The sequence below is a fragment of the Pelmatolapia mariae genome, linkage group LG22 (assembly GCF_036321145.2).
Source record: "Pelmatolapia mariae isolate MD_Pm_ZW linkage group LG22, Pm_UMD_F_2, whole genome shotgun sequence".
NCBI classification, from domain to species: domain Eukaryota; kingdom Metazoa; phylum Chordata; class Actinopteri; order Cichliformes; family Cichlidae; genus Pelmatolapia; species Pelmatolapia mariae.
In genome coordinates, this window is record NC_086245.2 from 32949839 (window position 1) to 32965685 (window position 15847).

The 15847-nt window shown below is 39.4% G+C and overlaps 1 protein-coding gene across 3 annotated transcripts in view; it reads right to left on the bottom strand.

Annotated features, from left to right (window-relative positions):
* Positions 1 to 15847, bottom strand: part of phf14 (PHD finger protein 14) — a 178881-nt gene that overhangs the window by 135163 nt on the left and 27871 nt on the right. For all 3 annotated transcript variants that reach the window (XM_065471420.1, XM_065471419.1, XM_065471421.1), the window contains exons 8-11: positions 14541 to 14687; positions 13398 to 13668; positions 11251 to 11357; positions 8540 to 8635 (exon numbers count right to left, since the gene is read on the bottom strand). In XM_065471420.1, coding sequence (XP_065327492.1) covers positions 8540 to 8635; positions 11251 to 11357; positions 13398 to 13668; positions 14541 to 14687 — 621 coding nt within the window. The remainder of the gene's footprint in view (positions 1 to 8539; positions 8636 to 11250; positions 11358 to 13397; positions 13669 to 14540; positions 14688 to 15847) is intronic.

The following is a 15847-nucleotide window of genomic DNA, read 5'->3' on the forward strand; positions in this document are numbered from 1 at the left end:
AATAACTTTTAGTACACTGTAAGTAATTGTAATTATGTCATACTTAAATAAATTTTATCGTAATTTCAGGAAAAACAAACAATATTTCCCCATTTTACATTAAGTACGCTTTTCTTTTTGGGGTGACTTAATCTTGCATGACATCTAGGTGTTTTACAGGAACGGAGACACAAATTGCACTGTAGGAAATCTTAAACATGACATGAAACACTACATATATAAAAGCTAAATTACATCACGGAGCGATAGTTTTAAACTGATTTTTAGTTTTAGTGTCGTTATTTTCCTCAGAGTTATCGATTCTGTCAGTAGTTAGCCAAGATAAACTAATGTCAGTCTATTAGCTGCAACCAACCAACCACATGACGTAATGTAGAGACAGAAGACAGCGTCACACATGTTCTCAAAATGTAAAACTTTAAGCACTTCTTTCTTAAATCCAGCTTCACAGACAGTGTTACAATCTACATCAGATTTTGAGAGCAGGGCTCCATGATTAAATTAGCCTTTAAATGTTCAGTATTTCTTGTCCTATTTAAGTACACTGTAAGTAATCCTAATTACTGAGTAATTCATTTTTAGTACACCATAGAGAGAGGGGTGGCAAAAGCAAAGGAAAAGGCTTTTTATCAGCTGCATGCTTAGCTGGACACTAAGGCTACGTTCACACTGCAGGCAAAAGCACATCAAATCCGATTTTTTTTGACCCTATGCGACCCATATCCGATCATGGTATGACAGTGTGAACGGCACAAATCCGATATTTTCAAATCCGATCTGGGTCACTTTCGTATGTGGTACTGAATCCGATACATATCCGATGTTTTAGAAAGCGACTGCTGTTTGAATGGTCAGGTCGCATTAAATCCGTCTTTTACGTCACTGACACAAGACAGACGCCAATTATCAGCTCCGGAGAAGCGCCCGAGAAGACATCGCGAACGCTTCCTGGCCATCCAGTGTAGATGTCAGTGAAACTGTTGGGAAGACAACGTTGGAGAAACGTGAACATTTTATGTATACTGTATAATCTGCAGATTCTGACAGAAATCTGCAACTATCCTTTGAAGCACCGCTCCTCTCTAAAACAGCAATAAGGATCATTATTAGGTTATTTACATTATTATGCAAATAACAAAATAACTTAAAGCAAAAATTGGGAAACGTAAAGTCCGAAGTCTTTATATTAAGGGCCATCAGTCAAACAATATTGTTTGCTCTGGGTCTAAACAGAGCGCGTTGTGTGTGACGTCTTCTTTTGCGCATGCGGGCCGCTTTGAGGGTTCACACTAGAGCGCGTTTGCTGTCACATTTTATTTGTAGTGTGAACAAGCAGACAAAAAAAATTGTATTTGATCAAAAAATCGGAATTGAGCATTAAGACCCGCAGTGTTAACGTAGCCTAAGTAAGGATCGCCTACATATAATGTAGGCAACTGACTTCAAAGACAGATTGAGCTGCAGCAAGTTAACGTGATGAAAGCTAGAGGTTTAAATGTACTGACAGTACATGGATGGAAAAGAGCCTAGAGAGGTGGAGGTATGTGCTGAGGAGAAGAGGAGTGAAAGACAGAATGCATGTGTTTAATCTCCTAAGACCCGAACTCTTCCACGGCATGCATTTTTAATTTCTCTTTGATATTTGGGCATATTGGGGCCCGATGAATGTAAAAACAAAGAATTTCCAGATTTTATTTTTAACCTTATTTTTGTTTTTATGAAAAATCAGAGCCACATATGACGATATTCGTTTAAAATTTTGATAGAACAGTAGCAGTATAATGTCCTCGTAAATGGATATCAGGCCCTTGAAGAGCAAAATTGAGTATTTTGGTCTAAATATCCCAAAATGTGATGTCCACATATGTGGACGGCAGGTCCTAGAAGGTTAAAATGAGTGGGAGATAGTTGTAAGAGTAAAGATGCAAGGAGCAGAGGCAGTGATAGCAGATGAGTTTAAATATCTGGGGTCAACCATACAAAGCAACTGACAGACCCACAAGAGAGGTGGAGAGAGAAGGATAGCAGCTAAAGAGAATATTACGGTTTACAACTTAGTAAGACGTGTTTTGGATGTATGATTTGGAGACATGGCCCTGACAGAAAGATGGGAGGCCCACCTGGAAGTGGCAGAGCTGAAGTTTCTAAGAATTTATTAGAAGTGATCAGACTAGAAAGAATTGGAAATGAGTGGACATCAGACAGACAGCTCGATCTGAGCAGTTTGGAGGACAAAGAGAGGCAAGGCTGAGATTGTTTGAACAGAAGAGCACAAAAGAAGCACAAGTGCACAAGAGGGATGGTGGATATAATGGAAAAAGGATGCTGATACTAGAGCTGTAAAAGGGGAAGACCACAGAGGAATTTCATGGACGTACCGAAGGACACGCACAAGATGATGGTAGCGGTGGGGTGAGATGGAGACAACTTCTAAAGGCACTGGCCCAAAGCAGAAGTGGAAAAAGAAGTACACTATGAATGCACATTTATTTTTGCTACTTTCATTTTACAAAGCTATATTTATGAAGATGTAGTACTATCGTGCTGTCTTGTACAATATTATGCATGTCCAGATGTCTTCATTTTTAACGGGGACACAGTAATCGTGGAACATTTAGAAAAAAAGGTTTCTAAAATGCCTTATAAGTTGCTGGAAACTTAAGGTTTTACTCCTCAGCCTTAAAAAGCTGATGGGGTATTGTTGTCCCCTTGCTGGGTGGAGGGACAGGCAGCATGGACACTTACAAATATACATAGATTAGTGTGTAATTATGTTTTCCAACAAAACTGATGCACACTCATAATCTGAGAATTAGTCCAGTAAAAATACACCAGGGCAGGCACTGGTGTGTGGAAGCCACCATGTTGATCTGCAATTTTGAATAAAATGGACACCACTGTTTCAGATAATCACGTTATGTCTATGTGGCTAGAGACTGGCTGTATATGTTGCACGTAGTAGTATTGTCACAATTACTTGTCAGCAGATTAGATGCTTAAAGAGAAAGACAGCAAGGAATTTAAATATCACTTTCAGTTTGTAAGTTTTCTCAGTTAAACCCACAGACCATAGGAATATTTTCAAATTATGGTTTGTCTGACAGTCTGAGATTCATAGAGATTCGCTTTGGTATCATGTGCAGGAAAGAAAATTATCAAATCCTGTTGCAGAGATTATTAAAATGTTGAACAGTTGTATTTACAACTACACTGGCCACTTTATTAGGTATGACTGTTGAACACTACAGTCTAACCAGCCAATTATATGGCAACAGTTCAGTAGACACGGTCAAAACAGCCTACTGAGATTCAAACCAAGGGTCAGAATAGGGAACAAAGGCCATTTAAATGACTGGTTGTTCAGATATAGGGGAATTTTCCCAGACAACCACCTCTAGGGTTTCCAGAGGATAGTCCAACCAAAAAAAGGAAAAGCAGGAAAAGGTGATGCCAAGTCTTAAATCATCTCAAAATGGTTCTTTGAACATGACAGTCAGTTCACTCTATTCAAACAGCATCAACCAAGTCTTGATCCAATAGACCACCTTTGTGATGTGGTGGCATGGGTGATAGACATCATGAATGTGCAAATGGCAAGTCTGCAGGAAGTGTTTAACACTATTGTGCCAATATGGGGGAAAAAGTCTGGGAAAATGTTTCTAGCACCTTGTTGAATGTATGCTACAAAGAATCAACCTTGATTCTTTGTAGCAAGGGATTCAGCCCAGCACCAGTGGCGTGTAGCTAATGAAATAGCCAGTGAGTGTAGTAGTAATGGCTTGTTCGTAAAAGCTGAAAGGGTTTTTTTTGTTGTTTTTTTTACAGCTTTAATATTTTTTGTGTTTCCAAATTATAATCAAAAACATTTATTTTACATCTACTGTTCTTAACTGCTTATCCAATTCATAGTCGCTGGAAAGTGGATCCTACACAAACTGTCATAGGACAAATAAATTCATTTTGATTTTAATGCTAAAGAAAAACATCTACTAAAGACTGCTGTGGAAATCATGTACATCACTGCTCTCTCTATGCTCCTGCTAAATGGGCAATCACTGTATATCAGACTTTCCCGTTGGTTGACTTCTATCTATAAATCTCTCCTTGGGCTGGTTCTTCCTTATCTGTGTGTTTACATGGGTAAAAGCCAGAGTCAATACAACCTACATTCTCACAACATCTTACAAGTGTTTATCACGAGAATCAGAACAAAATTTTGAAAAAAAGGCTTTTAAAAAACACTGCCCCTGTTTCCTGAAATAGCGTATTTTCCGCACTATAAGGCGCACTTAAAATCCTTTAATTTTCTCAGAAATCGACAGTGTGCCTTATGAACAGTGTTGGGACTAACGCGTTATTAAGTAACGCGTTACAGTAACTACGTTATTATTGTGGTAATGAGCACGGTAACTAGTTATTATGCCAAAACCAGGAACGCGTTACTCGTTACTGGGATTTAGATAGGCTCGTTATTCGTTACTTCGTGTGGTGGATATCGCGGAGCTTCCACAGATTCAGTAACATTAGCAAGTGGTGGAAGCCAGCAGGTGGATGAAGGAAAAGGGAGGCAAGAGGAGAGACCCGAAGCGTCCGCCGGTCCGCGTGTCAGGTGAACTGAACTTCAGGTAAGAAGTTATGACCTGCAGTCTATCGGAGTCAGATATAAACCAAGTTTAGGTGGAGTTTATTTTCGGTATGCTGACATTTTCGTACTGCGTGCTAGCTAGCATGACGGAGTTTCTATACAGCTGGGTGGGTGCTATGTTACTGATGTTGAACTTTATTTTGTTCATACGGTTAATTATTAGAGTTGCCAACCGTCCCCTAAAAAACAGAATCGTCTGGTATTCAGAGAAAATATTACGCGTTTCGTACTGAGGTGAAAAGGAACACAGTTTGTCCCGGACTTCAGCTACAATGAAAAAGACACAAAGCTGGAGCTGCACAGCTGCCTCTTCTTCTCTCATCCTCTCCCGTTTCTACTTCAATCACAAAACTGATCAATGATCAGCTGATCGGCTTTTCTCTCTTGTTTATTTATCGCCCACTTTGCGCCAGAAAGAGGAAACCAGCGGATGTTGTGCTAAACAACAGCAGCACGTTTAAGCTTGATCAGCTGTTGTTAGAATTTATTTAATATTAATTTCTAGTATCAGCTGATGTTTGCTGGAGCCACAGCTGTAAAGCTGCTGGTCATGATGACGGTTTGGTTATCTGGTGAGAGGGAAACATGAAGATGAAACCAGGAGATGCCCTTACTGAATCATCAGAGCTGAACAGGTGATGTAGAAACAGGTTTACCTTTTAGGTGACATGAATGAGTTGAAGGGAAGTTATGAGCTGTTTCTGAGAGACAAACAACACCAGCATCCTTTTCTACGTAGCTGACAGCTGGTAACGGTGCAGGGGCGGGTCTAGCAAAGTTTTGCCAGGGGGCCAGGTAGGGCATTAACAAGGAAAGGGGGGGACAAGGAAATACTTTTCTTTATTATTCTCATTTAAAATGTCTCGCTTTTAAAAAAATAATTATCTGAGTCTTAAAACAAACAATTGATAGATTGATACATATATACCATCAGAACAGTGTACATCACTGTCACAACAGTGTTTGTTTTCATTCAAAGGCTTTATGATTTTTCCTATAATGGTGGGCCGGTCTCTAGTCAAAATGCCCGGGACAATTTTTTTGTCCCAGTCCAGCTCTGTATGCAGCTCATCTGCAGTCTGGTGTTACCTACATCTTCCTATTCAGAAGGCAGAATTTCCAAGTTCTGAGTACAATCAAAAGCACTACGACTGCAGTTTGTGTTGGATGTAAAAAGCAGGCTAGAATCATGGCGGCGGTCAATGACGGTCCAGGCGTGGGATTTCTCTCGTGGAAATGTGCACATTATTTTTTCCTTTCTATTGGTAGGTGGCACAGTGCACTTGTGGCAAGTAAGCAAGCTAGAAGACTGGCAATCTTGCTGGGTATCCAGTTACGGAAGCAACACATTAACAAGAGAATTCTGAGTAAAACCAAAGTTACTTTCCCTAGTAACTAGTTACTTTGAAAGTAACGAGTAACTTGAAGTAACTGAGTTACTTTTTTAGAGAAGTAACTAGTAATGTAACTAAGTTACTAATTTAAAGTAACTTACCCAACACTGCTTATGAATGAATTCTGGTTCTGCTTACTGACCTCGAACTTATTTTATGTGGTACATGGCGCTCAAAAATCTGTCAAAAAATGCTTAGGAAACAACTTTGGTAAGCTATGAAGCCGCACCGCTTGATGGATTGCCGGAGCATTACGGCTACCGTAGTCAGGAGCCTTGTGGAGTAATCTGGGTCCAAAACTCCGTCCGCTTCAGGTCCCAAAGTCAAACGAACACTGCGGCATCACTGAGAGTTAAAAACTGTCTAAATTCTTTCATCTTTAATAAAATGATCAGCATTGCTGCTTTACCAGGTGTAACAATTAAGTTCAACATCCAGGCATCCATGAAGACAGAATTTATTAGATTTAACAGAGTTAGAAGTTAGCAGAAGTTAGCTCGCTAGTTTCCACCTAAATGCTAAATGCTTGATAAAAGTTAATGCAAGGGTTCCCGATTGTTAGGGACAAATGCAATCGCATGGCAGGATGCTGTAAACGGACCAAACTTTAGTCAGGAGAACAACTGAGATAATCCATCCACAATACGAAGTTAGTCATTAATATACTGCAACGACACGGGAATAGAGCAGCTGCGAGAGAATTCAACATTAACCCTTTAAGACCGGTTGGAGCGGGCACACTCCGTTTTGTGTTACTATTTTTAAATCCCTGTAGAACTGCAACCACGTAAGCTAACGCAATAATTATTTTTGCATATGAAACCAGAGGAGTTGCACTTACATCCTATGCCATTAGCTTGCCCTAGGTCACGGTTTCCTTCCACATATGGCCTTGCAAAAAGTGCACAAAAAGAACTTGCAGCAACAAAAACATAATACACACTTTGCCGATCCGATCAGCTGTTTGTAACACTTCCTACATTGGAATAGAAGTCAGCGCGAACTACCGCATGTCCGCCATTACCTGCACGAAACCGGAAGTGACGTCATTTGCGCAGAAAATGTAGTTTTTTACCTTCAGGGCCTTATAAGCCTGTACTGGTGTTTTTAAAAGTCATTTTGAACTTTATGCTTTTCTGAATAGTTTCTGGGATGCTTAGAACTCAAATTGCACTGCTGGAAATAGTTTATTTTGATGCACATGCTGGTTTTTTTTTGCAAATTTGCATTATAATATTTATTTTTGTTTTTCCTGCAGTATATAAAAATTGGTGTATCTCAAAAACAAAACTATGAAGACACTCAAAATAAATTTCCTGTTGTTGGAAACTATTTTGTGCAACTTTTTTGTATTTACAGTTTGAGGGATAAACCACTTAAATTTCTCTAACTAGAAATATATGTAAAAAACAAAAACAAAAACGATTTTCAATTCTTTTGTAGTTTATTGCACTTTTTTGCAATTTATGTAGCTACTTTGCACTTAATGCATACATATTATTAAAATTTGGACTATGATGGTTGTATTGATGTATAGCAACTTGTAATGCTCCCAAAAATGGAACTACAGCATGTAAAAATGTAAAGATAAGCTCTGGCGGACTTGATTCTATGGTAGGTCTTGAAGGGTTAATGAATCAATGGTACGGAAGTGGAGGAACCAAGAAGAATGAGTTGAGTAAAGTTTGACTTATCTGACTGTTTTGCTTCGATTAATGTGCCTTATAGTCCGGTGCGCCTTGTGGTGCGAAAAATACGGTAATCATAAGGAACTGAATTGTCAGAAATGATTATTCAAGTTCAAGTCCATTTTAAACCAGCAAGACCAAGGAGCAAGTGATTGTTTCAAGAGCGACATTAAAAACAATCTGCTATAGCATATTATTCACTTATATTTGGTTTTTTACTTGTTATATTGTTATGTGTTGTATTTGTTGCACCTTTCTCCCAGGTCTCCCTTGGAAAATAGATTTTAATTTCAACGAGAATTTTTACTTGGATAAATAAAGGATACTAAATGAAAACTTCTACTGTTGTATATAAAGCTGGATATCACTCAGGAAGGAGAAAGCTTTGGTGCGCTATCCAATTGGTTGGCATGACCCTGAAAAAAATATGCTGACAGTCTGAGGTTTTTGGACACTTACCCACAATTAAGACACAACTGCCACATTGAAAAGAAAAAAAAACAAAACTCCATAGTCTTTCAGAGCGTAAGTATTGTTTTGTATTGTGCTATATTGTTAAAGCTCATTTTTACAGGTTAAGAAATTGTTTCATGTTCTTGTTTTTAATTCAAATGAAATCAAAACAACTTATTATTATAGGCTCAGATGAGTTTGAATACAAGTATGATATGGATAACCCATTCATCTAAATAATACTTCAATCAAAAGAGTAAATCATTAACAAGACGCTTCCTGAGACTTTGTTTAAACAACAGCTAATACATGTGTTGGAAAAAAACAATGGTTGAACAAACAAACATGAATGAACGTACCTGGCCCAGGATGCCGCCGAGCAGACTCCACATGGCTTGGCCTTCACTTCGCAGCTTTCCATTTGCATTCAGCAGTTCCTCCAGAAACTCACAGAGCTGGAGGGAGACACATGGAAACAAACTGTGGTACTTATCATATAACATGTGATATCTTTTTTTTTTTTTTCTTTCTCTAATAAAATGGTAAATGGTAAATGGCCTGCACTTGTATAGCGCTTTAAGCGCTTTACTTAGTCCCTAAGGACCCCAAAGCGCTTCACACTACATTCAGTCATTCACCCATTCACACACTGGTGATGGCAAGCTACATTGTAGCCACAGCTGCCCTGGGGCGCACTGACAGAGGCGAGGCTGCCGGACACTGGCGCCACCGGGCCCTCTGACCACCACCAGTAGGCAAACATCTTGCCCAAGGCATGCAGGCATGCAGCCTGGAGCAGCCTGGGATCGAACCACCGACCTTCTGGTTAGTGGCTGACCTGCTCTGCCACCTGAGCTACAGCCACCCACACAAACCCATCGTTTAATAAACCTAAACGATAACTGTCCTGAGTAACAGGAAAAAAGTTGAATCCATAAGCATTTTTTTTTTCGTTTTAAAGGTTATCAACCTAACTAAACAATTCACCAAGAAACTAATTAGATACTGCCATACATGTGACTGGGAGTAAAAGGGCAAAAAAGAGTTGTCCTGTGCATCCTTTCATGTTATCCATTTACAAGTTTGGCCAGGAGCTTAATACACCATGTTAAGCAATGTTCTTAAGAGACAACCCTCTCTATGGTTTAAATACCTAGGAACTGAAGAGGCCTCTTGAATGAAAAGTAAAATGTCTTCACAAAACTTAAAGAAGTCCAGTAGCTCACATGTTCCCATTATGTAAAAAGTGAACGATAACAGTTTGACAAGCATACAATTTAATTTCTTCCCCAAGGAGGTGTTTCTTGAAGAGCTGTTAGCCAGACCTTTAGTGATATGTGCACAATGGCCATGCTAATGTTCTGTGGCACGTGAACATCAATTTTGCACTCAAATATAAACAACTGAAACCGTTTCATATTATCACTGCATATGATTTGCAACTGGTAACCCCTTTGTCAAGGTTAACGCTGTACTGTTCTCCACTACTATCCATTAGTCAAAGCTTAACTTGTAATGGTATTTTCTCCAAAGCCCAAGCCATCTGACAGCAACTCAGGCAGTGCAATTAGCAATACACACTCCATTAATAACGCTTAACATGCATGGCAGAAGACTGAATGCAACATTAACTCTGACTTCTACTCTGCCATTGTATTCCCTTTCTCATGCTGACAGACGGAGTGGCAGGCTTACTGCAGAGGTCATATGTCTGAAGAGAAACAAGAAGGCTGCACACAGAGAATTCCTAAATTCAACCTTCTCTCATGGCACAACAAAGCTTTAAAATCCATTAAAATGGTCTAAAATGTGTTGAAAGATTTGTACAACTGAAGTTCAAGTTTACAAATACTGGTATCCACTGTTGACTCCCCTCAGCCTCCTAGTAGTCGGCATAAATATGCTGGGTGCCTTAATTCTTGAGTTATCGTATTCACAAGATTTATTTTTAGAAAACGTCAGATAATCTCTGACCTTGATTCAAACTCGACTGAGATTTTTAGTAGATGCGCTAAAATAGCATGAATGTGAATCCTAGGTGAATTCCTTCTTGCAACATCACATTCACAAGATTTTCAGAAACGACATCTGGCCTTGACCTTGAGGTCAAGGTCATTGAAATTCAACGAGATTTTTAGTACAGCTTTTACAGCTGAGGGGTTAAAAAAAAGAAAGAATGAAGACTGAAAACGCTTAGCCACCTGCTTTGATAATATCACTACATTTTTTTCACCACATTCATTTTAATGTTTCCTTCAAGCAAACCTTTTGGAACGATGTACCCTTTTTGGTGTGTTGCTTGGACACTATTCAGTATATTCAGTTTTTTGCTACCACAACAACATCACTTTCTCCATGAGAAAACCTGCATATATTAATGAAATGGGCCCATGTGAGCTGTCAATATGTGTTAAGGGAAGTGTTAAGGAATCACAGCCTTTTTTATGCAAAGTCCCTCAATTTCAGAAGCTCAAAAGTAACTGGATAGTTAACCTCAACCTGTTCTGTCATTATGCAACGACAGACAAAAGAACGGAAGATTGTTCAAAATGTTAAACTTGTGTTTGGCAGTTGGTTACTGGAATCTTAAAAGGAGGTCCAAAGAGATGCTAAAGCATTTAGCATCACTTAGAACAAGTTCAATATTCAATATGATCAATCTGTATATATTTATTGATTTCATAATTTCCTTGTGTGACCAATAAACTTCATCCATCTATCCCATAATTCAGTCTGTAATTGAGATTTTGCAAGAAGTTGCACACTACTGATGGCACTCAAAAACAGAAGGACAGATTACAGTTTGCCTGGAAATAACTAAAAACATTAACTTGTACCCAAATGATGAGAGGACATAAGTACGGTCTGTCTAAAACAGACCGTACTGTCTGTCAAATATGCTGCAAGCAACATTATGACATGGGCACGTATATCAAGTCACTGCTGCAGATAAAAGTAGCAGTAAAACTTTTGTTGTTTTTGCACTAAAGGATTTCTTTTTGAAACTAGCGTATAATTAAAACAAATTTTTAATTACAGCAATTGTGTGTGTTTGAACTGTGTCACTCACCTTGTTATACTCCACGTGTAGTTTTTCTTGCTCATTCTCCAGCTTATCTTTAAGGTTTTTCTGCTCTGAAATGTTATCCTGGATCTGGATCATTCTCATGTTCCGCTCTGAGTAGGGGTTTTTTTAAAGGAAAAAAGGGGGATACAAAAAGTGATTAATGAAGTTAAAGGAGCAGAAGAGGCAATGGTGGCAAATGATGCTATATTAGGTTCTAAAGGATAACGGAAGAATGGTGGAGAAGGAAAATATAAATCTAGTACAACTCCTGCTTTTTCAATGTAGGCTGACTACATAAAAGCAATAACACCATCGCTACCACATTTAACGATACATACAGTGGCTTGCAAAAGTATTCAGTCCCTTTTGGTCTGAGTGCAGTCAGTTGCCCATAGACATTGCCTGATGAGTGCTAATGACTAAATAGAGTGTACCTGTGTGTAATCTAATGTCAGTACAAATACAGCTGCTCTGTGACGGCCTCAGAGGTTGTCTAAGAGAATATTGTGAGCAACAACACCATGAAGTCCAAAGAACACACCAGACAGGTCAGGGATAAAGTTATTGAGAAATTTAAAGCAGGCTTAGGCTACAAAAAGATTTCCCAAGCCTTGAACATCCCACGGAGCACTGTTCAAGCCATCATTCAGAAATGGAAGGAGTATGGCACAACTGTAAACCTACCAAGACAAGGCCGTCCACCTAAACTCACAGGCCGAACAAGGAGAGCGCTGATCAGAAATGCAGCCAAAAGGCCCATGGTGACTCTGGACGAGCTGCAGAGATCTACAGCTCAGGTGGGGGAATCTGTCCATAGGACAACTATTAGTCGTGCACTGCACAAAGTTGGCGTTTATGGAAGAGTGGCAAGAAGAAAGCCATTGTTAACAGAAAACCATAAGAAGTCCCGTTTGCAGTTTGCCACAAGCCATGTGGGGGACACAGCAAACATGTGGAAGAGTCAGATGAGACCAAAATGGAACTTTTTGGCCAAAATGCAAAACGCTATGTGTGGCGGAAAACTAACACTGCACATCACTCTGAACACACCATTCCCACTGTCAAATATGGTGGTGGCAGCATCATGCTCTGGGGGCGCTTCTCTTCAGCGGGGACAGGGAAGCTGGTCAGAGTTGATGGGAAGATGGATGGAGCCAAATACAGGGCAATCTTGGAAGAAAACCTCTTGGAGTCTGCAAAAGACTTGAGACTGGGGCGGAGGTTCACCTTCCAGCAGGACAACGACCCTAAACATAAAGCCAGGGCAACAATGGAATGGTTTAAAACAAAACATATCCATGTGTTAGAATGGCCCAGTCAAAGTCCAGATCTAAATCCAATCGAGAATCTGTGGCAAGATCTGAAAACTGCTGTTCACAAACGCTGTCCATCTAATCTGACTGAGCTGGAGCTGTTTTGCAAAGAAGAATGGGCAAGGATTTCAGTCTGTAGATGTGCAAAGCTGGTAGAGACATACCCTAAAAGACTGGCAGCTGTAATTGCAGCAAAAGGTGGTTCTACAAAGGATTGACTCAGGGGGCTGAATAATTACGCACACCCCACTTTGCAGTTATTTATTTGTAAGAAATGTTTGGAATCATGTATGATTTTCGTTCCACTTCTCACGTGTAAACCACTTTGTATTGGTCTTTCACGTGGAATTCCAATAAAACTGATTCATGTTTGTGGCTGTAATGTGACAAAATGTGGGAAAGTTCAAGGGGGCCGAATACTTTTGCAAGCCACTGTAACAGTGTTAAATCCATGCACTGCAGACACACAATCACTAACTAACATGCATGTCTTAGGACTTTTGGAGAACATCTGAGTAACTCGAGTAAACTCATGCAGGTATAGTGAGTACACGCAAACGGCACACCTTTCTGCTCATGACATCAAGAAACTTTCAAATTTCCCCTAAACTGTTCACTGCAGTGCTTTACAGTTTTCCAATCTCAGTGTTTTCTTCTTTAGTATCAATTTCACTCACAACAAACAAGGCGCTTCTAAAAGAATTGCTGCGAAACATTTTCTCACTGTTCTCAGAGACCTACCTACTTTAGCTGGTAAAGTGAAATAGCAGCATAATAATTAACACTTGACACAAAGCAACAGAACAGCGTAGAGCAGAGATGACACAGTTTCCTCACCCAAGTAGTAGTTGACAAAGTCTGCTGTGAGAGCAGGCTGCTTGTGTTTCCTGCGACCATCCATGCTGGCACTGGTATCAGATGTGTCCACAGGGAAAATGTCAGTGCTGATGCCCATCAGTTCAGCCTTCCTCATCAACTTTCTGATAGCTGAGGCGCTAGAGGTCAGAGGTCTTGGCAGTTTTTCCCGGGGTACCCATGCCTGAGGACGAGTGTTTCTGGACAGCTCAGCTTTTGCCCTGTACTGCTGCAAGCGAGTAGTGATTCGGGCCTGCAGGTGGGACACATACAACCACTTTGCTATTAGAAACAGGATATATTGTGCTCTGTTCTACTTTTAGTATATATAAGTAGCATCTACTTTCTAAAGAATTTCACACAACACGCTGTTAGGAAACACTGAATTGTGGAAACCAGTTCAGCCCATCGTTTTTTGCCCATTTGCAATGTCATCTTGGAGGAGGAAAGAGACTATGAAAGTACTAACACAGGGTGCTTCTTACAGTGTGGATGTGACATATATGCAGTGCTCTGCTTGCTCAGAGTTCTGGTTAAAGACAGTTCTTTATGACTATGCCTGGGAGTTTGTGCTCCTCGCGCTAAGCACTGTATATGTGCAATTGTATTTACATTTGGGGACAATAAAAATTTCACATGCTGTCCCTCACACTTGCTTATAGTGCCTAAATTTTGTGTAACTGGGACTTTTTGTGTGCCTGTCAATCTGATATAACCATGCAGTCACATTTAGACCACCTACAACAAATACAAAATTGTGATCTAATATAAGTTCGATCAAGGGCCACCTCAAAGTACAGACCAAAGAACTGAAAAGTAAGGGCAATAGCAATGAGCAGAGTGATTTCTACATTTTCTTGGAGTCAGGTGCTAAACTATCCGTGTCAGCTCAAAGTGACGCTGCTGTGTGGGGATCACCTCCCTCTGTCCCACACCTTTTCCTTTTGTGTGCAGGTTTATAAACACAGTTACAGGAAAACTGTAGCATTTCTTAAACTTGTTTTAGGGTAAAATATTATTTCGAAAATACACAATTTATCTCACCCATCCAAACTGTCCTTTGTCATTTAGACTAAATATAGTGCATGTTTTTAGTATAGATGGGATGGGTCAAACAATCCTTACCTGAGCTTCGGGAGTAAGCTGTCTCTCTCTCTCCTGCAGAGAGACTTTACAATAAGACTGTAAGGCCAGGTAATTCTTCCTTTTCCACTTTCTGTCAAAGCGGTCTGCATGCTGTTTGCAGTATGCAAAAAATGGGTCCGCGATATCCTGAGGAAATAAAGAGCACTCATGGGAATTAACAGTTAAGATAACTGGTGGGAAAACAGGTATTAATAGCCTGTAAAGCTTTTACCACGTTGAACTTTCAGAACCTGCCACTCACTAAAGTGAAAAAACCAGCTGAGGCAGAAGCAGTGCTTTGCAGCTGCTGACTTCCTACAGTCATCTGTGTGCAGTCTGTTGTAGTGGAGGATTTGTAGCTGATTAACTGGATTAGGCTGCTGCAGTGAACAGGCATTTTTCCAAATACTTGTGTTATATGAATTTTATTTGTTTTGCTTGGTGGACTGCAGTGACAATATTCCAAAAGAACTTAGAAAGAATGGATCTCTTGTAATTCATCGTTGGTCATTAATAGTCGTTATCAATCAAATCTGTCACTCGCTAGTTTGATTTCTCCAAGTGGTAGATGCTTTATTGACAGAAGCTCTGTAAAGGAGGTGAGGAAAAATAAAATAAAATTAGTGGATTCTTTCTCGGCTTGATTTTACCGCTTCTCTCACTTCATGTATTGGTTAAAATTGGTCTATTGGTATTGGTATTGTTATAGTAATATTCATAAGATTATTTATTTGGGGGTTTTTTTCATAAAGGTACCAAGTGTGGTAAAAAAAAAAAAAAAAAAAAAAATTGGTGGCACTGTGGTAAGAGCAGAAAAGTCCTCAAGGGTACAAGATCGTCATGGATGTGGGACTGCAGGTATCGATTTCTTTAGTAATCGAGTAATCTTTCAATTATTCCATGGATTAATTGAACAAGAAATGAGCAATAATAAGAATTCACAAGACTAAAATCACAGGTATTTCAGAATAAACTGCTCATTACAATTTCACAAGTAGAAACCAATGTTTTAAAGTTCAACTGCAAAAACTACGAAATCCTTAGTCGCCAAGTTCTGATCAATTCCCATCCCTACTGTATACATGACTAATATATAAATAATCTCAAGTACAGTCAAAGTAAAAAAAAAAAAAAGAAGATATACTATCATATATTACGGCATAGTTTAAATTGCATATATATGCAATTTAAACTATGCCATAAAACTTTTACCTTTACTCTTTCTTCTTGGAAGGCTTTAATAGGAGTTCTGACAGTGGTTTATCTCCTAGATGAAGTAGACAGTGTGTGTTCATGTGGATTATTTT